The 22,587-nt window shown below is 40.5% G+C and overlaps 1 protein-coding gene across 6 annotated transcripts in view; it reads left to right on the forward strand.

Annotated features, from left to right (window-relative positions):
- Nucleotides 1-22,587, forward strand: part of LOC126213321 (peroxynitrite isomerase THAP4-like) — a 257,176-nt gene that overhangs the window by 200,298 nt on the left and 34,291 nt on the right. For 4 of the 6 annotated variants that reach the window (XM_049941013.1, XM_049941012.1, XM_049941016.1 and 1 more), the window contains 3 exons: nucleotides 10,871-10,942; nucleotides 16,378-16,434; nucleotides 22,345-22,386. In XM_049941013.1, coding sequence (XP_049796970.1) covers nucleotides 10,871-10,942; nucleotides 16,378-16,434; nucleotides 22,345-22,386 — 171 coding nt within the window. The remainder of the gene's footprint in view (nucleotides 1-10,870; nucleotides 10,943-16,377; nucleotides 16,435-22,344; nucleotides 22,387-22,587) is intronic. The other 2 variants (XM_049941014.1, XM_049941015.1) reach the window with 2 other exon arrangements.

Below are 22,587 nucleotides of genomic sequence, written 5' to 3' on the forward strand. Positions count from 1 at the left end.
TAATTTTTATTTAAAAAGTCACGTACAGTCAGTGTCCGTAAATGTTTCTTGTGCGCAGTCTCTCACTGTTAATATGTACTGAGAGAATGGATGACACTGCTTCCTGCTTTCATAGTGAAACATGCATGGAACAATGTTAATGGCAAGAAACAAGTTGTTCTTAATTTTTTTCACAAGGTTACAGAGAAAAATCAGCTGCAACTTTCTCGAGAAACAATGTGCAATAAATATAAGGGAGGGTATTTTAATTATTTGCGCGGCGTAAATGGTAGCGTTGTAGAATGATGATCGTGTATGCTGGTGGGTGGCAGTTCGAAACTAGTTGAGGTCCACAATTTGGAACCTAAATTATTTAAATATGAAATTCATCAAATATATGTGAATTAACGCATACATAACCATCATTTTTCAAGGAAAAATGCACTACTTCTAGTTATATATTGCGTGCAAAGTTACGGTTTTCATCGCAAATAAACATTCTTGTAAAAGATTGTGGAAGTTGAGAAAACATTACACAATTTTTTTGAAGAAAAATGAAAAATCAAATACTTTTTATTTAAATATGTCCTTGTTTTGTAGAACACGAGCCAGAGTGATAAGCGTTGTAGAAACATGGAAAACAATAATTTTCGCGGTGTCTAACACACTGTACAAATGCTGCATTTTTATACTTGTCATCGTAACACTGCAATCTGAACGCAGTAGAATTGATCTGGAGCCAAGTTAAGGGATTTGTTGCAATTAACAAGACATTTAAGCTGCCAAATGTACTGGAACCGATGCACAAAACTGTGTAAGATGTCACTGCCAAATGACGGTGAAATGCAGAACAGCACGTCATAAAAGAAGAGGAAATGTTGACTTTTTTGATGGCTTGGGATTGTGTTGCTGATCACCTCGTTATTGACATAGCATTACTGAAATGGATGGTGTTTGTTGGAGTCCAATATGGAAGGACTACAGGGATTACCAGACAGCTGAATGTAGTACCTTCAATGGCTTCAGTAGTTAAAAATTTGGGAAATTGGCAGTGTGCTTTTACACCACACAGTTCATGCAGAAAATTACCCTTATTAAAGTCAGAAATTTTAAACACTCTTGGTTTTAACTACAATACTATGTTAGCTAAGATGAGGGCATGTTATGTTTTCTGTCCAGTCACCTCAGAAGTACATTGTACGAGTTTCACCATAAATTGACACTCAAAGCTATATTGTTCCTCAGCTTGTCTCTTTTTACTTCTTTACTGCAGCTGCTTACGTTATTGCAGGTTAGTTGAATCACTTGCCTGGTCAGTGCTGTCAAAAGTTTAATGTGCCGGTAAAGATGTTGCCCCGAATCGATGTACATGTAACGCACAGCATAAAACGTATCCTCATTATTGTACTTGGCTGTACTAGACACAGCTTGGCTTCTACTTGATGTGAAATGAAATCCGATGAGGTTCCAGAAAACTCGGAAGAATACGTAGTGTAATGTTTACGTGAGGTTTATTCTTGTGACGATGAATGGAGTATAGTCTGTGTTCAAAGTCACTGAGATCTCGTGACAGATCCATACTGCCGTTACTGCTTCTGTACTAACGTAATACTCCCCACCTTCTTTTATACCGGCAGGCCCGCCTGTTAAGTGTTAGATTCCTCATTGCATTGGAGTGTCGAGATGCTTTTGATCAGATAGTGTTCACTGCACCACCTATGTAATGCTCCTATAGAGACTGCAAAGACAGGATTAGTTATGCAGCGAGCAATCGATCGCGCGCACACACGCGCCCACGCGCGCGCGCTTGTGTATGGTAGGGAGGAGAGCGTTTTTATTTTAAGCACATGTGTATACTATTATTACATTCAATAAAATTGCCATGCATACAGAATCCGTGAGTCACTTGATGTGTAACATGTCGGTTAGGTCCTTGTTTACACACATGTTAAGTTTAAAATAGTGGAGTTTCTTAGTAGTTTTGCAGAAATAACCATTATGAAACACATTTTAATGCAGAATTTATATACTTCCAGATTTAAAACCGAAACACACAATAGTACATGAAACTTCAGCAATTTTCTTTGTCATATTTCTAACAGACTGAATTTCTCGAACTTGTTTTCCTTCTGTATCATTGTTCTCACTTAAAACTGTCAAATCTGCATGTCTCATATTGTCAAAGTGAGAGTCCTGGAAGTCACACACATTCTCTTTGTGGACATCAATGAATCCAGTCTGCCTTGTAATTGCGACTTCGATGTCGCTTCATCTTCTAGCACTGACACAACATTGGGCCACAGTTTCCTCTTTATACCATTCGTACCTTTTGGAATCATGTCCGTTCACATGTCTCTAGGAACGTGGATGCTACCTTAATATTAAACTGATGTCAAAAAATCTTGATGATACATTCGTTATTCGAATCGTGTATTCATCTGCAGCGGACCGATGCCCGTAACGGAAACGGTTTTCACACCAGCTTGTGAGCTGTCGCTCTTTTTCTAGCAAAAGTCCAGACATTCGTATCCAAATGCACATTATTGTGAGCACGACGAGACAGATAATTGATACTCGATTACTGAAAGCAGTTGCCCACGTGATCGAGGTGGGGAGAGGGTAGCGGGAAAGAGGCGGGTCTGTGAGCAAAGGCTGTAGTGAGGTTATCCGTATATTTCGAGAACGCCTGCTTTTTCACTGCAGACGATGAAGCTGTAAGAAAGAGACTTTGTGTCGTGGAACAGGTGACAGTTATGTAGATGTAGACAGCTGCAGAATCAGAGTGGTGGGTGCGTGTTACACGGGCAGACGTATCTACGAAGCAGTCGGAGAGGTCGATGTTGACATCTAGGAAGGTGGCTCAATAAGTTGAGGAGGGCGGGGTGAAGTGGATTTGGGGAGTTTTGGGAGGTTATGGGGAAAGCACAGAGATTGTCCTTGCTGACTTTCTCTGAACTACACTGATGGGAATTGCCTCTAGCCTATCTTCTGTCCTCGCTATCCCCCTGACCTAAACCTCTGTTAACCTGTTCCCACTGCCTCCCCTTTTCCTTTCTCCCTTCTGTCTACATCAGTTCTCCCCCAGCCAGATCATGCACTGTCCTCCCCCCCCTCCACATGTGTGCTCTCTCTCTCTCTCTCTCTCTCTCTCTCTCTCTCTCTCTCTCTCTCTCTGTGTGTGTGTGTGTGTGTGTGTGTGTGTGTGTGTGATATATTCCAGCCTCCCTTTCAACCCCTCCCCTTATCTATCTTCAACTCTGCCTCCTTTCCCCTTCCTATCTCTCTTTCCTCTACCCTCATTACTCTTTGTTTCATTCTGTGGCCATGGCTTCACGTGTCCACAAAGACCTCCCCATTCCCACTACCCAGTCCTTGCGTCCTTCCCTACTCACCCTCCCCCCCCCCCCCTCCCACATCAACATAGGCATTTGCTTTCAATAATAGAGAATCAATAATCAGTCTTGTTGTGGCCCCAGTAGTGCTGTGTAATTGAGAGCAAGAGCTGAAAAACTGGTTTGAATGCTGGGTCCTGTTGTGTGCCTGCTCCGTGCGTCAATTTGCTGTATGTTAATTGGTTGCTTTTGCCTTATTTTACATATTACTCTATCCAGAATTACATTCTTCTATGAGATTGGAGAAAGTTTCATGCAGATGGCACGCCTTGAATGTAGAAATAATCACGTGGTCCATAGGATGCAGGACAGATGTACTGTTAGATACCAGAAATAGAATTTCAGTCTTTTTATTTGAATTTGTTATAGAAGGTGGGTGCTTGGGAACGTTATCGAGGAGGAGGAGGAGGAGAGTTTTGTAAGGGATTTTTTTTCTTTCTCACAGTAGGCCTTCAGTTCACTATTGAATTCATTAACAAAATAGTCATTGAAATTACCAGAAGTCATCAAATCCATTGTACTCCATCTCCAGCAGATTTCCAGCCTGCTCTTTCCATAATCCTTCAGTGCCCTAGGATTTTGAGTAGTAGGTCATAAGGGATATTAATTTGCAGTCCCTGCAGCATTTCCTCTGAGAAGGTGCAGTCTTTGGCAGCCTTAAATCCAGGTGCTGTGTTTTCTTAAATAGAAATGGACATGTGACATTGCATTAATTTCCAAAATAAAGCCACATCATCAAGGCGGATCACCTGCTTTGCACTACAGCCTTTTTCTGTCACAAGTTCTTTGAACCTCTTTTTAAATTCTGCAGATTTTGCAGCATATTCCACAGCTTTCTTGCCTGTCATTTTACTGTTGTGGAAGCGATCAAACCAACCTGAGCTGGCCAAGAAAAATGCTGGATTGTCCTCTTTTTTTCGTTAAATCTACTACATGCGAGCTCGTGGTCTTAGCTTGAATAACAGGTCCAGAGAGAGGCATTTTTTCCATTCTTTCCATCGCCTCTGAGAGAGATGTGGTCGCTCGAGGCACACTTACCGTATTTACTCGAATCTAAGCCGCACTCGAATCTAAGCCGCACCTGAAAAATGAGACTCGAAATCAAGGAACAAAACTTTTACCGAATCTAAGCCGCACCAGAAATTTGAGACTCGAAATTCAAGGGGAGAGAAAAGTTTATGGTCGCTCCTCCAAATCGAAACAAAATTGGTCCATTGTAATATGAGACACAATTTATGTCGAATGAATGACGATACAGCTACAGTAGTTTGGTTCGAGTCGTAAGCTTAGCAGTTACGCTTTACCAGGTATCCATTGCTATGCGTCAGGCGCTCAGTCAGTATTTATGCGGGTACCCTTCCTTTTTCACGTGCTTCGTCTAGTTTGAATTGATTGCTTGTTTTTCTTTGATCTGATAAGTGCCGTTCTCTTTGCTATAGGTGTTTACGTCACTCTAAGGTGAAAATGCCTTATTGTACTTTGTCATCCATTGTTTGTCGCATTCTGATGATGAATGTTTACGACCTGTCGCCGCGCGCGGCATGGCTTGCTTTAGTGCGCGCTGCCGCTGCTTACAATTAAAAAGAGAGAGTGGAATCGTCTCATTAGCGAAACAATGGCAAGAGACTGCTATTTGTTGTTACTTACACTGCTGCTTTCTTTGATAATGATAAAGAACCAAATAATAGGCTGTGTACGATAGAAGATGTTCTGAACGAGAGTTTGGCGAAAATTTTTCTCCGTTTGAAAATGTTTGCAGGCGCTTCTTTAGTACATTACATTGTGCACAGAAATTAGATTCATCTTAAATTTAAAAATCTAGTCAATTGCCGTGCTTCATTTCTGACTGTATCACTATTAGGCATAAGAATAATACGAATGTAAACATGATATGTATATTCTTCCACGTTTGCTGTTGTCTCACTCTAGTTTCATAGTTTATGAGGCAGACAGGATTTAAATGAGATAGCAGCAAACACGAAACAACATATGGCAAAATGTTTATATTCGTATTGTTCTTACGGTGAAGGGAATACTGCATGTGATTCACAATTCATAAAAGTTCCTATTAGCAACCATCTCTTCTCACAAGTAGGAAAAAATTCAGAATGTAGAGTTGGCCATATTGACAAACATCCCAAACAGTCTTGCCTGTGGATTTTCGTAGTACATTGAAATGCTGCTACATTCGAAGATGAACAATACAGAATTTGTATTTACTTCGTTGGATAATATATCAAAATGCAGTGGTCGAAACATGGGGCGGAGAAAAAAAGCTCGTCTTCCACCTCTCTCACCCCCCCCCCCCCCCCCCCTGATGCAGAGGTTTTGGCACCAGTATTTATCTTAGTGCCTGCAAAGCACGTGTCTGTGTAGCGCTACATATATTCGTTGTGGCGGCACCTACCAAAATTTTTCAGAACTTCCGCTTGCTTTGCACTCGATTCTAAGCCGCAGGCGGTTTTTTTGATTACAAAAACCGGAAAAAAAGTGCGGCTTAGATTCAAGTAAATATGGTAAGTTGGTTGAAGATCGAGCAGTTTTTCGAATTGCTTATGCATTGTCGTGAATAATTCTCACAGTGGATACACTAATGCCCAAAATATACCGAATGTTAAGAATACGCTAACCTTTCTCCTACAATCCAGAACTTCTGACTTCATTTCTAATGAATATGACCTTTGTACACACTTCTTTCCCTTGACAGACACACATTTTTTTGTTTTATCCAACATCTTAGGTACGGACCTTGTCAAGTGCAACTTCATAGGTCTACTGACCTGAAGTGATGACTCACGTCTCAAAAGACGTGACACAAGGTGGTGTGCAATGAGATTTGGTAATGCATTACTGCTCCCACATACTGTTAATAGACAGCAGCACTGGACTTATAAATAAATGTATTGCATGTTTGTGAAATGGCGGGTAACAAATCTATGTATAATGGGGTGTACATGGATGTGTGGAAAGGAAAGGATATGTGTGGTGGTAGACACACAGAATCTGTGACTAACTCCCAGAATTGACTGTCGCAGACTGGTTTGCACACTTCTTTGGGTGAGCTGTATGTGGCCTGAACGTCATTGTTCATTGTCACAATTAAATACATTTTACAATAATTCATTGTGTTTACAGAGACTTCAGGATTGTAGGTTTACCCTAGGCAAATTAGGAAAATGGAGAAAATAATTTATGAAATACTGAATTTTTGGGAAAACGCTCGTAATGGATGTAGTAGTGAGAAACAGTAAGTTCATCACCTAGCAGGTGACCATCCCTCTCCCCTGCCTTTTAATTCAATTATTTTATCTTCAATCAGTTTTTACGAAGAACTGTTTATTTTTCGAAGACCTATATCCTGATGAAAAATATTTGTAGTGAAATTCTGCTCAAAGGTGGTCATATGTATGTCTAAGCAAGAGAGACGACGTATCCTGGAGATTAAAAACTCATTAGCCTTTGAGGCATACATAGAGAACCATATATGTGGAACATAAATGCTGGTACTAAAATCTGATGGGGGGGAAAAGTTTCTTTTAAAACTGACATTTACTAATTCAGAACAGACCTGCTACACAGTTGTTTTGTTTAGTATTATGTGCCTTAACAATTATATTGAAATCAAAATAATTTGTTATGAAAATTAAGAATTATTGTAGAATTAATCAACAGAAACTTTTTTATGTATTTACAGTCTTGACCTGTACAAGACCTACTCAACTAAAATACCACAATAACCATTGAACAAAGATAATGGCACTCCATCACTGTAGTGTTTAGTCAGTTTCTTTTTTAGAGTTATTTAGTCGTATCACTTTCTGGAAGAAATACATTGACGTTTTGTGATAAATTGTACAGTAAAAATTGACATTCCTCTGAAAAATCTGCAAAAATGCATATGTCTTAGAAAGCAGCATCTAAGTTGGTATCATAAGGGTGACCTATTTTTTGAACATTTAACCGGGGGAGGGGGGGGGGAGCGTTGACACTAATTTAGTGTAGCAGTCCTGATGATAATGGGGTTCTGCAGCTGATTCCAAAATACTGTGAAATGTTCGGCAACCGCCCTATCAAAATCAAGTGTCCCTGCTTTCTCGAGCATTCTTTCAGGCTCTGTCACATTTTTCAGTGCAAATGAAACACACTCTCTTTCGAAATTGAATGGATGAAATAATGATCATCTTAAAAGTTGTATCATCTACTTGTGCAGGTGTCTGGTTATTTAGTTTATTTTCATTACGTTGTTTACTATATTCACACTGGCGTACCTTCTGCACTTCAATTGTTTCACATTATGTGTTTAACATTATAAGCCTCATCCTTACATTCCTTGCTGACCTGTAAGGAAGTTCCTAATCCCTTTATCTCTTTTGATGTCTCCCCTTCCAGAACAGATCAAACACAAATAAAACTGTTGGTATAATCCAGCAATAATCTGAAGGTGGCAGGGGTAAAATACAGGGAGCGAAAGACTATTTACAATTTGTACAGAAACCAGATGGCAGTTATAAGAGTCAATGGGCATGAAAGGGAAGCAGGGATTGGGAAGGGAGTGAGACAGGGTTGTAGCCTCTCCCCATTTTATTCAATCTGTATATTGAGCAAGTGGTGAAGGAAACAAAAGAAAAATTCGGAGTAGGTATTAAAATCCATCGAGAAGTAATAAAGACTTTGAGGTTTGCCGATGACATTGTAATTCTGTCAGAGACAGCAAAGGACTTGGAAGAGCAGCTGAATGGAATGGACAGTGTCTTGAAAGGAGGATAAAAGATGAACATCAACAGAAGCAAAACGAGGATAATGGAATGTAGTCGAATTAAGTCGGGTGATGCTGAGGGAATTAGATTAGGAAATGAGACGCTTAAAGTAGTAAAGGAGTTTTGCTATTTAGGGAGTAAAATAACTGATGATGGTCGAAGTAGAGAGGATGTAAAATGTAGACTGGCCAATGGCAAGGAAAGCGTTTCTGAAGAAGAGAAATTTGTTAACATCGAATATAGATTTACGTATCAGGAAGTCATTTCTGAAAGTATTTGTATGGAGTGTAGCCATGTATGGAAGTGAAACGTGGACGATAAATAGTTTGGACGAGAAGAGAATAGAAGCTTTCGAAATGTGGTGCTACAGAAGATGCTGAAGATTAGATGGGTAGATCACATAACTAATGAGGAGGTATTGAATACAATTGGGGAGAAGAGGAGTTTGTGGCACTACTTGATTAGAAGAAGGGATCGGTTGGTAGGACGTGTTCTGAGGCATCGAGGGATCACAAATTTAGTACTGGAGGGCAGCGTGGAGGGTAAAAATCGTAAAGGGAGACCAAGAGATGAATACACTAAGCAGATTCAGAAGGATGTAGGTTGCAGTAGGTACTGGGAGATGAAGCAGCTTGAACAGGATAGAGTAGAATGGAGAGCTGCATCAAACCAGTCTCAGGACTGAAGACCACAACAACAATAACAACAGCAACAATCCAGCATTATTCTTCTCCTGGTCCGCAGAGTAGGAAAGAGAGTAAGAAGAAACACTTCGTAGCATAACAAACTGAACTGCCCTACGTGGCTTAAATAAGGTCACGACGTAAACTCGAATAAACCGGACACGTGTAGAAAAACGGCGAAGAACAGACGATGATAAAGTGGGAAGGGTAACTTAGCATTTTCATTGCGGTCTCCTAATCCTGATTTCAGCAGTATATATACCATTTACGCTAAAAAATATGCAACCAATGTTGATGAAAATGTATATTAGGTTATCTATCAAACAATGGGAAATCCATTTTGGAATGTAACAGTATTATGAAAAGAAAAGTTGCTACTCACCATGTAGCGGAGATGCTGAGTCACGGATAGGCACAACAAAAAGACTCTCACAAATAAAGTTTTCGGCCAGTAAGGACTTCATCAATAATATATGACACACACACACACACACGTACACGCAACTCACCTCCACAACTGCAGTCTCAGGCAACTGAAACCACAAACCACACTGTGCTGCATTCTATTTGGCTATGACAACCAACAAGCTGTCTGTCCACACAAATGGCCACTGACAAACTGTGGCCAGAAACAAGTGGACCGCCCTGTTGCTGAACACGCTGCCAAACGTGATAGCCCTCATCTCAATGACTGCTTCACGGCCTGTGCCATACGGATCCTTCCCACCGACACCAGCTTTTCTGAGTTGCGCAGGTGGGAACTTTCCCTGCAATACATCCTACGTTCCCGTAACCCTCCTGGCCTCAACATTTGTTAGTCACTGTCCTCACCCATCCAGCCCCCTCCCTGTTACCATTCCAGCACTACACAGCCATCATTCCACCGTCACACCCAGTCTTTTTACTTCTCTCCATTTCCGCTACCCCCCCCCCCCCCCCATCTGTCTAACCTGCAGCACTTCACTGTCCGCCACCCCCACAATACTATCCCTCCCCCAGCCTCCTCCTTACCCCCACCCAGTCACCACTCCCATCATGCACTGGTGCTGCTGCTCGCAGTGAGGTTTCAGCTGTCCGAGACTCCTGTCGTGTGTGTGAGTTGCGTTTGCGTGCGTGGACTGGCCGAAAGCTTTGTGACAGTATTTTTCTTGTGCCTATCTGCGACTCAGCATCTCCACTATGTGGTGAGTAGCAACTTTCCTTTCCATAATATTGTTATATTAGGGTATCTGGTACATATCTGAAGTAAATCAGTCAAGAACTTTCAAGATTTTTGGTAATAACATTAAACAAAGACTTGTGTTGGTGTAGTAGTAGTAGTAGTAGTAGTAGTAGGCAGCAGCAGCATAGATGACAAGGAGTGTTTTGAAAATCGGGTGGTTTCCACTACCCTGTCTGAGGTCTGCTTGTGCCCCACAATAAAAAACTCCATTCTGAATTGCAGAGAGGGACTTGGAGTCTCAACTGAATCATTTTTACGTGCAGTGTTGTGACTGAATGGTGGGGTGCAATGAGAAGACGCCAGACTTAATACTTTCCTCATCTGGTCACCCAGATTTACGTTATCCGCAGTTTCCCAGAATTGCATAAGGCAAATTCTGGGATGGAACAATTGCCGTGTCTAATATGGCATTGATGGAATTGCAAAACCCTAATCTTCCTTTTTACTTTTATCTTGTGGCTGTGGATTTCACACTGCATCTTAAATTTACCCTTGTCATTAACAATGAAACTGTGAGGATGTAAAAGTGCTTCAGCACATGAATGTGAGAATTCCTTGGTCCCTGAAAAGAGTTTTGCAATAGCTTTGTCTGGTGGATATATGCAATATCTTTACTGGACACTTCTGTTTTTTTTTTTTTGCTTAAGCTGCATTGTCCACCGAATATTGTGTTGTGGAATAGCATTGTGTGAATGCGTTGACTATCTCGTATGTAAACGAGCACAATTTTTATTATTGACTTTAATTTGGAACGACATTTCTCAGAATTGCTAGAGATTGGTCACTACTCTAACTGCCTCTGGTGCAGACTTAGTATATCAAAGTTCTGTGTTTCAGGATTTTGAGTATGTGGCAGTCGAGGAACAATTAGAAGACCCTGACGAACCCACGCGTTCAGCAACTGAAGAGGTGAGAGCTACACGTTTTTAATATTGTTGTAGTTGTTCCGAGTCTATTAGCAATGCCATACCTTTGAGGATGGCAATAAGAATGTAGAATCACTTAGTCTAAGGAAATGAACCATTCAAGCCTAAACATTAATTCAGAAATGTCAATAATTAATTTCTGGAAGGAGTTGCACGCCAATTTATGTTTGATGCAAAATGTCTATGTTGATAGTTAATAGACAATAAAGATATAGAGGTAGTTTTGTCATGTTTTGATAGGTCGATATCTAGTTGTGTTAAAAGTTACTAATTGGCTGCTACTTGTTACCAAGATGGCAGCTTGTGATAAAATTTCAGTCAATGTAGAAAGTTAAACACTTTAGTGCATAGAGATACACCTTCAAGGGAAAGTTGCCTATTAAAAGCAAGTCCCTGGCAACTTCAAGTTTCAGAAGTGTTGTTCCAAAGTTGCTGCTAAAGGCACATAAAAAGTAGTATAAGTTATATAACATTTTCTTGGTGTTCAGACAAATCAGATCTGTGTTATAACTCTAGCTTTAGAAGCTCTGGCTAAAAGTAACCAGACCGTTTTTAACAGACCAACAGCTCAGTTCTTGATGCCAAACACTGCACTGCCGAAGCACGTGACGCCCCCCTCTCCGTTCCTACCACACATTTACCTCCTGCTCTCTCAGCCAGCCTGTCAACTTCGTCTGTCTCAGGCTCTGTCTCCCCAGAAAAATAATGTTTAGTGTTTTGAAACAATAACAGATGTAACATGACATTTTGTAGTAAAATTTGGGAAGTCCACCACAGAGGCCCACTTATTCTTGAAACAGCTGTACTATGATGAATGTCTTTCACACACACAGGTTTAAAGTGGTTTAACCAAGTCAAGAGAGGGAGAAGAGGAGATTAAATATGAGTCATGTCCAGGGTGACTCTCGATGTCAACAACAGACTGAAGCATTGAAAAGAAGTGGAGATGTAATAAAAAAATAAATGTCAGTTCAGGATGAGTGTGGTTATTGATATTGTAAGGATTGACAGAGAAATGGTTTGATAGACTTTATCTGAACATTTTCACCTGAGGAAAGTTTCTTTATAAGATGTGTCAAAGAAGCTAATGCCTGAACAAGAAGGCTTTTGAATGACACTGTGAAACCCATCAAACAGTATCCTAAATTTCTTGAAAAAGCAATAATGTAATGAATTGTGATTTTTAACTTACAGTTACTACAGTGCCAATCAATGCACTAGACAATGCCTGGTTCACTAAACCTGAGGAAGGCTCGAATGTGAAAATCGTAACTCAAAGAACTGACGGTTTTGTTTTTCGACGTTCGTGGGATTGTGTACGTCGAGTGTCTGAAGCTTGAACTGAAAACGATGAGTATTATCGTAAAGATCTATACCCTGTGAATGAGTAAGAAGGAAACAACCTGAGTTTGGAAAAACAAGTTGTGGATTCTGCCATACTGCTTGAGTTGTCAAATCGTTTTTGCATTAAGTGTGGGATCCCTGTTCTGCAACATTAACTCTGCTTGCCAGATCTTGCTCAGAGTGACTTTCTTCTGTCCCCAGAAATGAAATCTGCACTGAAAAGGGTGAGATTTGAGACAGAGGAAGCTGTGAAAGAAAAAGTGATGGAGGCTATTAACGTGCTTTCAGAAGATAACTTCAAACACTGCTTTGAGCAGTAGAAAATGTACATAAAGTGATGTATGGATCACAGAGGGATATATTTCGAAGTTGTATAGAAGTAAAACTAAAGAATGTTATATCCCTAACCTGGTTATTTTATAGCCTCAAAATAGTCATATTCATAAAGAGATGACTCTGTCAAGAGTGTCTGAACACCAAGAAACATGTATACGAGGGCAGTTCAATAAGTAATGCAACACTTTTTTTTTCTGAAACAGGGGTTGTTTTATTCAGCATTGAAATACACCAGGTTATTCCCCAATCTTTTAGCTACACAACACTATTTTTCAACGTAATCTCCATTCAATGCTACGGCCTTACGCCACCTTGAAATGAGGGCCTGTATGCCTGCACGGTACCATTCCACTGGTCGATGTCGGAGCCAACGTCATACTGCATGAATAACTTCATCATCCGCGTAGTGCCTCCCACGGATTGCGTCCTTCATTGGGCCAAACATATGGAAACCCGACGGTGCGAGATCGGGGCTGTAGGGTGCATGAGGAAGAACAGTCCACTGAAGTTTTGTGAGCTCCTCTCGGGGGCGAAGACTTGTGTGAGCCTTGCATTGTCATGAAGAAGGAGAAGTTCGTTCAGATTTTTGTGCCTACGAACACGCTGAAGTCGTTTCTTCAATTTCTGAAGAGTAGCACAATACACTTCAGAGTTGATCGTTTGACCGTGGGGAAGGACATCGAACAGAATAACCCCTTCAGCATCCCAGAAGACTGTAACCGTGACTTTACCGGCTGAGGGTATGGCTTTAAACTTTTTCTTGGTAGGGAAGTGGGTGTGGCGCCACTCCATCGATTGCCGTTTTGTTTCAGGTTCAAAGTGATGAACCCATGTTTCATCGCCTGTAACAGTCTTTGACAAGAAATTGTCACCCTCAGCCACATGACGAGCAAGCAATTCCGCACAGATGGTTCTCCTTTGCTCTTTATGGTGTTCGGTTAGACAACGAGGGACCCAGCGGGAACAAACCTTTGAATATCCCAACTGGTGAACAATTGTGACAGCACTACCAACAGAGATGTCAAGTTGAGCACTGAGTTGTTTGACGGTGATCCGTCGATCATCTCGAACGAGTGTGTTCGCACGCTCCGCCATTGCAGGAGTCACAGCTGCGCACGGCCGGCCCGCACGCGGGAGATCAGACAGTCTCGCTCGACCTTGCGGCGATGATGACACACGCTTTGCCCACCGACTCACCGTGCTTTTGTCCACTGGCAGATCACCGTAGACATTCTGCAAGCGCCTATGAATATCTGAGATACCCTGGTTTTCCGCCAAAAGAAACTCGATCACTGCCCGTTGTTCCAACGCACATCCGTTACAGACGCCATTTTAACAGCTCCGTACAGCGCTGCCACCTGTCGGAAGTCAATGAAACTATACGAGACGAAGCGGGAATGTTTGAAAATATTCCACAAGAAATTTCCGGATTTTTCAACCAAAATTGGCCGAGAAAAAAAACGTGTTGCATTACTTATTGAACTGCCCTCGTAGAACACTGCCACTGCGGAAAACTTAGTTTTTTTCCTTTTCTTCGTGGGCAAAGGACAACATTCTACCAGAAACTTGTCTTTGCACGGTAGTTCAGGCTGTCGATAGTCCTAAGGTCCAGTTGCATTGTTACTAGCAACAGTGCATCTTTCTTTATGTATTTATTGTCAGACTCTCTCTACTCAATCATGGCAATCATAACAGAAATCACACATAGATATTCAATGAAAGAATTGGCATGAGGCTTGCTACTGAGTATTGTTCATCACTTTATGAGGCACTCACTTGCTGGGTTTCATTGCATAACAGTGTACTGTGTGAAATACATTACAGAAAACACACACATTGTGTGTGTGTGTGTGTGTGTGTGTGTGTGTGTGTGTGTGTGTGTGTGTGCGCGCGATAACAGCTTGCAACAGCAAGAGTTCTTACAAAAGATACCGGGCATTATAGGCGCATACTCTTCAAATAATGCGATCCCTAAACAAATTCAGTGAACATATTGCTCCCTTATGAATGTGCCTGGATTGATACATTCATTAGGTGAGGTGTCCAGGAGTGGGACTGACTTTGTGATCGTGGTGTAGGGTAGGGTCCCAGCTGTTACATCTGCGGCCATTCACCCGAGTGGTCCCTCGTCTGCGAATAATTGACAATAAAGGATTTTGTGTGATGGTGTACATACTTCAGAATAGTGTGATACTCAGAGCCACAGCATAGCATAGTGGTTAAAGTGCTTTCCTGATGCGTAGAAGTTGTGGGTTCGAATCTCGTTCAGTGATTTAAAATTGTTGATTTTGGAATCTTATGAAAATGACTTTGGTCTTAATTTTTCTTAAATTAATTGGTTAAAATGTAATTTCTAACCATTTGCACCTAACTTTAATCAACATTTGAACTTTAATCAACATTTGAACTTTAATCATCATTTGAACTTTAATCATCATTTGAACTTTAATCATCATTTGAACTTTAATCATCATTTGAACTTTAATCATCATTTGAACTTTAATCATCATTTGAACTTTAATCATCATTTGAACTTTAATCATCATTTGAACTTTAATCATCATTTGAACTTTAATCATCATTTGAACTTTAATCATCATTTGAACTTTAATCATCATTTGAACTTTAATCATCATTTGAACTTTAATCATCATTTGAACTTTACTTGATCTAATTTTTTTTCTTCATATAATTTTTTTGTCATTTGGCATCTTTATGCATGTGATTTTAATTATCTTTATTTATCTATCATAATACTTAAATGTTTGAAAATGCTGCTCTGTCATAAAAAACAAAAGACAAAACAATCTATTTCTATTGGCTGAGCAGTGGTGCCAAAAATGTATACGTTAAAATATGTTTATTTCTTATGGCAATCTTTATACAAACACATAATTTCCTGTTGCACTGTGAATAAAATAGTGCAGTTAAGGATTTGAATGAAAGAAAGGCTTGTGGATAAATTGAAATTTATGGAAATTGAGGAATAAAAATAAGGAACATGGATGAAAATGTAAAATAATAAAGTGGAAGAAATTAAATTGAAATTAATATACAAAAATAATTATAATCACACGTACAAAGATCCACAATGAAAAAAGTTAGGAAGAAAAATGAGAGCAAATAAGAGTGTTTATGCAATGATTAAAATGATGTTGGGAAGGATTAGAAATTAAAACAATGCATTTAAACCAATTAACTGACTAAAATTTGTCAGTCATTTCGATAAGGATTTAAAAATAAAATCCTCAAACCGTGTAATGAGATTAAACACACAGCTTCCAATTCATCAGGTACGTATCTTAACCACTACCCTACACCACCACTCTCAAAATTACAATTATTTTGAAGGCGCTAAGAGTTTTTCTTCGATTACTCGCAAAAGACGGCCTGCTAACGTGAATGGCTGCAGGGTGCGATACCTGCAACCCTGACCTACGCTACTGTATAGGTGGTTTCAAAAAGTCGATCCCTCATGTGAGGACTTCTACTTGTCAGAGAAATTGGAGCTTAGATGAAGATGTACTGTAATTTCACTAATTTGCAAATGAAATAGCAATGGATGAAAAAATGATCCCATGGACTTTTTGACCACTCTCACATGCTGTGTGGTGGCTTGCAGACAGCATCTGTTGTAGTAGTAGTAGTAGTAGTAGTAGTAGTAGTAGTAGTAGCACTGCTACGGACATTGTGTAGCATTGGAAACTTAACTGTTTGTGTTTGTTTGTATGTTTTCAGTCATGTGAACAAATGGGTCATGATCAGGAACTGCCAGTTATCATCAAAGAAGAAATTGTAAGTACATGGTGGCCACATTTGTTGGGTATCTTCTGCAATAGAAAACTATTAGTTTCTACATTGTAGCACCAGTATAGAGTATATGAGCATTTTATTGATACATAGGAGGTGTACAGTGTGCTGTTGTATACCGGAATTTTTCTGTCTGTATACAATGTTAAAGTAACTTACGGGAATGCAGCTTTGTGGTTTGATGCCTTTCTGTTTCTCTTGTAAGTTGATATGTTATTTACAAGCCCATTTTTGTTAATTTCTCTTGATATGTTCATAAGAAGCCTACAGAAGTTTACTGGTATCAAAGAAAGGTCTCAGTTTGAGGATGACGTCTCTCAAAATGTACATTTGGAGCACAGCATTGTACAGAAGTGAATTCTAGGCTGTGGGAAAACTGGAAAAGAAGAGAATTGAGGCATTTGAGATATGATTTATAGAAGGCTACTGAAAAATTAAGTGGACTGAAAAGAGAAGACGTCAAATAGTTCTCTGCAGAGTTGGTGAGGAATGGACTGGGTGAGAAACACATGGTATAGGAAGGAGCAGGATCATAGGCCACTTGTGAGGCTTCGAAGGCAGAGGCGTCAGTAGCATCCGGGTCTCGAGATTGTGTCCACGTGTGACACACGCAGCACATAAGCTGGGTGTACCCTCTGGCGAGCAGGTGGTCCTGTTCAGCTTGGTGTCCGTGTGTGGAAGTATTGACCACGTGCCATTTCAGTTCCTGTTAGATGGCCTGGTATTGTTATCCCAGAGGCGAGAGGTGTGACCCAGGTACAGGTAGAAGTGCAACCGTTTGGCAGTTGCTGCAGTACGGTCGAGAATCTCTCGACACGGCCGAGTGTATCCCGGAAGGAGTTTGGGAGTGGAGTTTTCAGATTGATCAGCAGACACCACCTGAGCTTGTACCACTGAGAAAATATACAGACTGTGAAGTAAGCAAAGTGTTAGATCTGACAACAGGTAGTCTGAAGGGTTACTGTGAGCTTTGTGTTACAGGCAACTACTTATTTTGCCAACTGTAAGCCTTCCTGAAATTTATTCAAGTTACAAGAAGGCAACAGAACTGTAACAGAGTAATGCAGCAGGTGCGTGGCTGTCTCACACGTGTATGAAGCCAACAAACGCTTTACACAATGTGTCTAAGAGTCAGTATGTTGCAGACAACATGTACAGAAATCTATCTCAGTTCAGTGGACTCCGTTCCTGCATTTTTGGTGTCGAGCTATCCTAAAGGTCTGTGTCAGCAGTCTGTTTACTGGCTGGACTACGTCTACCTCGTGGTGTCTCGTGTTCCCACAGTTTCTCTGTGTCTGCTCACAATTTCCACAGCTCTGTCGCTCGATGCCAGTCGCCGGGTGTGTTTGTTCCTGTGGTGGTCGATAAAGGACAGAAAGGTCTTCCAATAGGAGACTTGCAGAAACATTGATCCTATAATCCGTTCATTGTAAGAATAAACCTGATGTAAACAAACACAAACGCAGTGATTGGTCAGAAGCGGTAGCACACGTGCACTGGTGTTGTTACGCTCTTGGAAGTAGGTCCTACTTATGTATGAGATATCTTATTACTAAGTTATGTTAAATGAAACTTCTAAGATATTCAAATGTGTTAACAGCCATCAACATTTTTTTAAAACCTGCTTTAGCTACATCGTTTTGCTCTGATTGTGGCACTGTTAATGCGCAGTATGAAAATGGCTGAGGCTGCTTTCTGTTCATTAGTGACCCACACGTACGGAACATGGTAAAAAAAGTGCCAAGAAACAGGCTGTTCTTAATGTTTTTCATAAATTTACGGAGATATTTGGCCTTTAAGTTTTCCCAGCGTTGTAAACAATGCAGTCTATACACGAACGTAAGTTGAACCTGTAGCACAGTCAGTAGCGTAATGGAATGTGAACCAAATGTGGTTATACGTCCTTTGATTTAAATCTCCCCAGTATAATCTCCCCCCCCCCCCCCCCCCCCCCACCTCGTTCAATTTTAAATACCTGCATTCCGTTGTTTTTTTACGAATAATGCATCTTCTTGTTTTTAATTATTCCTGTTTCTATTTCAAATACAAATTCATAATTATCGATGTTATATGATAGACTGTTCGTAAGTTGTTTAAATTAATAAAACAGCACAATTTATTTTTAAGGCAAAACTGAAAACCAAATCCTCGTTATTTGGACTGCGTCCATTGTTTTATACCACAGAGGTAGATAAGTATTGTAGAAACATGAAAAACAATCATTTTCACAGCATCGAGCACACCGTACAAATGTTTTTTGCTGCTGTACCATTACCATATGAACCCAAGAGAACTGATCTGGAGCCAAGCTGCGGGATTTGGCCCGAGAAGCAACAAGACTGTTAAGCTGCCAAACGTACTGGAACTAATGCGTGTAGCTTTTTCCCACGTCACTGCAGACCACTCGAACGATATAGAACGGCTCGTCATAAAAGAAGTGAAGGCCTCGTTGTCTTTGTGGATTCTGTTTTCGATAGGCTTGTTATAAACGACACTTCCAGAACTGAAATGTATTCCTCGGATTCGGATAAGGAAGGAGCTACGAGATTACCAGATGACTGACTGTAAGTAATAGTTTCGGTGGCTTCAATATTTAACTATATGGTGAAAAACTTTAGTACTCGCATACATTACACACAGCTTATGCAGAAAGTCAAGAATTTTCATCATTCTTATTTTGAATTACAGTAGTACATTAAAGCTAAAAACGATTACGTGTTGTGTTTTCATCTAGTCGTCTAAGGAGCATATTGTGGAGATTTGCAATGTATTATTTCATTCTGCTTAAAAATTAAATGACGTTCGAAGCTGTATTGCTCCTCTGTTTTTACGTGTGAACTGCAGCTGGGCACGCCACACCAGGCTAGCTGCACCAGCTGACCGGCCAGTGCTGTTCGAGTTAAATGCGCCGGTAAAGTTCTTGTCCCGTATCATTGCTAAGTTGATGTGCGCTTAACGCACAGCACAAAATGTACCCTTATCGTCACACTTGACAGTTCTCGGGACAGTTTGGCTGCAGTCCCACTTGAAACGGAAATCCAATGAGGTTCCAGCAAATGCAGAAGAATACATAGTGCAATGTTTACAGCAGGTTTATTCTTACGACGAATGAATTATCGCACATAGCTCTGGACTGAGAAGTGATTATGGGCTGTTGATAGTGAATAGTCAGCTGGAAACTATACAGCCATTAAATGATCGTGGTCACTGACATAACAAACTTGGCTGATAATCTTTGCAGTAGTGTGGCAGATATGAAGAAATGTACAGGGTGGCAGCTAGTCAAGGAAATTTTAAGGAATGGGCTTAAAAATTCAGAGGCATTGTTCAAGTGTTTGCAAGTTTTCTCCCAGAGTAACTTCAACTGTGCCTACGTCACTAAAGCTGCCTGCCTTTCAGAACCGAGGCAGTTCTGTCTATTAAAAGCTCCTGGCAGGACACCTTCAGTCTTATGCTGAACTCGCTATCAGATTCACGCAATCGGTTTAGCCGGCAGCGAGTGTGGATTCTGGAAGGTTCTGGAGAACATAATTCTGTCGCTTGTCTTTCTAGTGATTCAGACCTAGAATAGAACAGGCGTCCTTCTTGGGAAGCAGAGCCTCTGGCACTCTGCGCCATGACCAGCCAACAACAGAGCTTAACACGGTCTGCCATCTCTCGTGTCACCGACTTCCTTTAGTTTCTTCGACGTTTTAGACTGGCCTGTGTGTGTCCCGTGTATCCTGTATATTGAAATACATTTTCTTTATTTGGCCAGATTTCCTGGGCACCCAAGTCCCGACCACTTGACTGTCTGTATAGAAAACAAGTGATACTGATGGGTATTAGAATAAGAAATCTGACTAAATGCAGTAAATGAGTTCTTGGGTAGCAAGATCACTGGCCATGTCTGAAGTAGAGGGGATAAAGATGCAGGCTGACAGTAGGAAGAAAAGCACTTTGGAAAATTAGGAATTGGTGAAAATGTAATATAAATTTAAGCATTATGAAGCCTTTCTGAAAGTGTTGTGCAGTGTGTAGTCTTTAATGAAAATGAAATGTGTGCAGTAAGCAATTAAGGTATGAAAAGACGAGAAACTTTTGAAATCTCTCTGGTAATCCATTGTGACAGTGGGATGGCAACTGTACACAAAATATTTGAATAATGTTAACTAAACCAGCAGTTGTGCTGTTAGCCAATAATTTAATAAACAGTGTTAGGCTACAATACAGTTTTTGGTTGTAATTATCATTGTTCAAGTAATTTTGAAATGTATTACGACAGAAGACAGCTGAAGATTTATAGATCTGATCAAATAACTGATGAGGTACTGCATAGAATTTGGAGAGAAGGATGTATATGGGAAAACCTAACTGAAGGAAGAGGGCAGTTGTGTTTTGTTTTTGTGGATGGTGTGGTAGAATATGTTAATAACTAGCAAACCCAGCAATACTTTGCAATTACTAAACATTTATGCGAATTGTATACACATTCTAATCTCCCCCCCCCCCCCCCGACTCTCTCTCTCTCTCTCTCTCTCTCTCTCTCTCTCTCCCTCCCTCCCTCCCCCTCTCCCTCTCCCTCTCCTCCCTCTCCTCCCTCTCTAAGACTGTGGGCTGTGTTTATCATTACTGAAAACGAAATCTTCTTGATAGGGAAATGAAGTCACTTTAAATAAATCAGTAAATTGGTTTACTGTAAATGGATATATAAGAAGTCTGTATTCACCAAGTGGCGGTGCCAAGAGAACTCACCTATTTAAAAAAAAGTACTACGTGTGCAATTTCTGGAGGTGCTGGTATGTGTGAGTCACTTGTGTGTTTTCCTGCTGCTGCTTGTTGAGTAGCTTTTTTATCTATACAACTACATTATATTGCCAAAAATTGATTATTTTCATGGCTAAATTTGTTGGATCATTAATGTAATGGTACAGGAGAGACATCTCCAGCTGGTGGACCTGCAAGGCTTGTAGCTTCAATGACAGTGTGGCTCACAGTTTTAAGCTGTGAACGGGTAGAGTTGCAAAGTTTTGCATGATTCATATGGCACACTGTATGGTAGTATTCTAATCAAAAGTCGATAAGCTGTAAATACGACATTTCTCTTTCCTCTTAAAACTGACGGCAGTGAAGAAAAGAAAAGAGTACACTATAGTGTATACAAAATTTGTTTAAAATTATGAATAAGGAGAAGTTTGTCTAATGGTTTAAATGCCCCAATATCAGAGTTTGGGTTTGGCAAAGTAGAGATAGTGTTACCTGTAATAGGGTATGGAGTTGTTTATCCTAGTTGCAGTGTGCTCCACTTATTGTGCTTAAGAAAATACTAAATGCCAAAGGGTATGAACAGATTTCGCTGCATTGTGTATTGATTACATTAGAGCAACAGTTCAGAGACTATTGTTGATTTATCAGAATGACAGTGCACCCTGTCGTACAGCATCATGTTTGTGGCAGTAGTTTTTAGACAGATAACATTCCTGAAATGGTCTGACCAGTCCCGAGTTCTAACCAGAACCCAATGAGACATCCTCGGGACAAGTTAGAATGTCGACTTTGCTTCGGACCCCTGTTTTGGCTCTCGGGGTATAGTGGGCTGTCGTGCCTTCACAGACATTCGGACATCTCACTGAGAGTGTATCCCACAGTAAAGCTGAAGGTTGTGCACGACACATATTGAAGTCCACCAATAGGTGACCAGGCACTCTAGATGAGATAGTGTATGTGTGCTTTATTTCCACTTCAGAGGACTGTTATTAATGCCTTGATTAATATTGTGTTTGGATTGTGGTTGAATATCTGTTCCTTTCAGCCAGGTGCCTTTGTGATTCCAACATTTTTTATATATGACTCTTAGGTGTTCTGCAATTAATGTGTGTTATGTGTTTTCCAATGTGTGTGTTTTGTTTGTTGCAGGACTGTGACGATTACATCGATCCGTTCGGCATTTCGGGAGAGGTAAGGTGTATAATAGCTAATGTGCTTTGTGTTGATACTCATGATAACGATAGCAGTGCGAGCAACGTGTTGAGCAGTGTACAATAACGTAAGCGAGACATTTTGAAGTACCGGGCTGTGCCCTTCCTAAGAGTAGTAAAAATGTGTTAAACCAATTAGCTGTCACATTACGTCATAGAGATTATTAATCTGGTCGGCTCA

This window comes from Schistocerca nitens, chromosome 11 (assembly GCF_023898315.1).
Source record: "Schistocerca nitens isolate TAMUIC-IGC-003100 chromosome 11, iqSchNite1.1, whole genome shotgun sequence".
NCBI classification, from domain to species: domain Eukaryota; kingdom Metazoa; phylum Arthropoda; class Insecta; order Orthoptera; family Acrididae; genus Schistocerca; species Schistocerca nitens.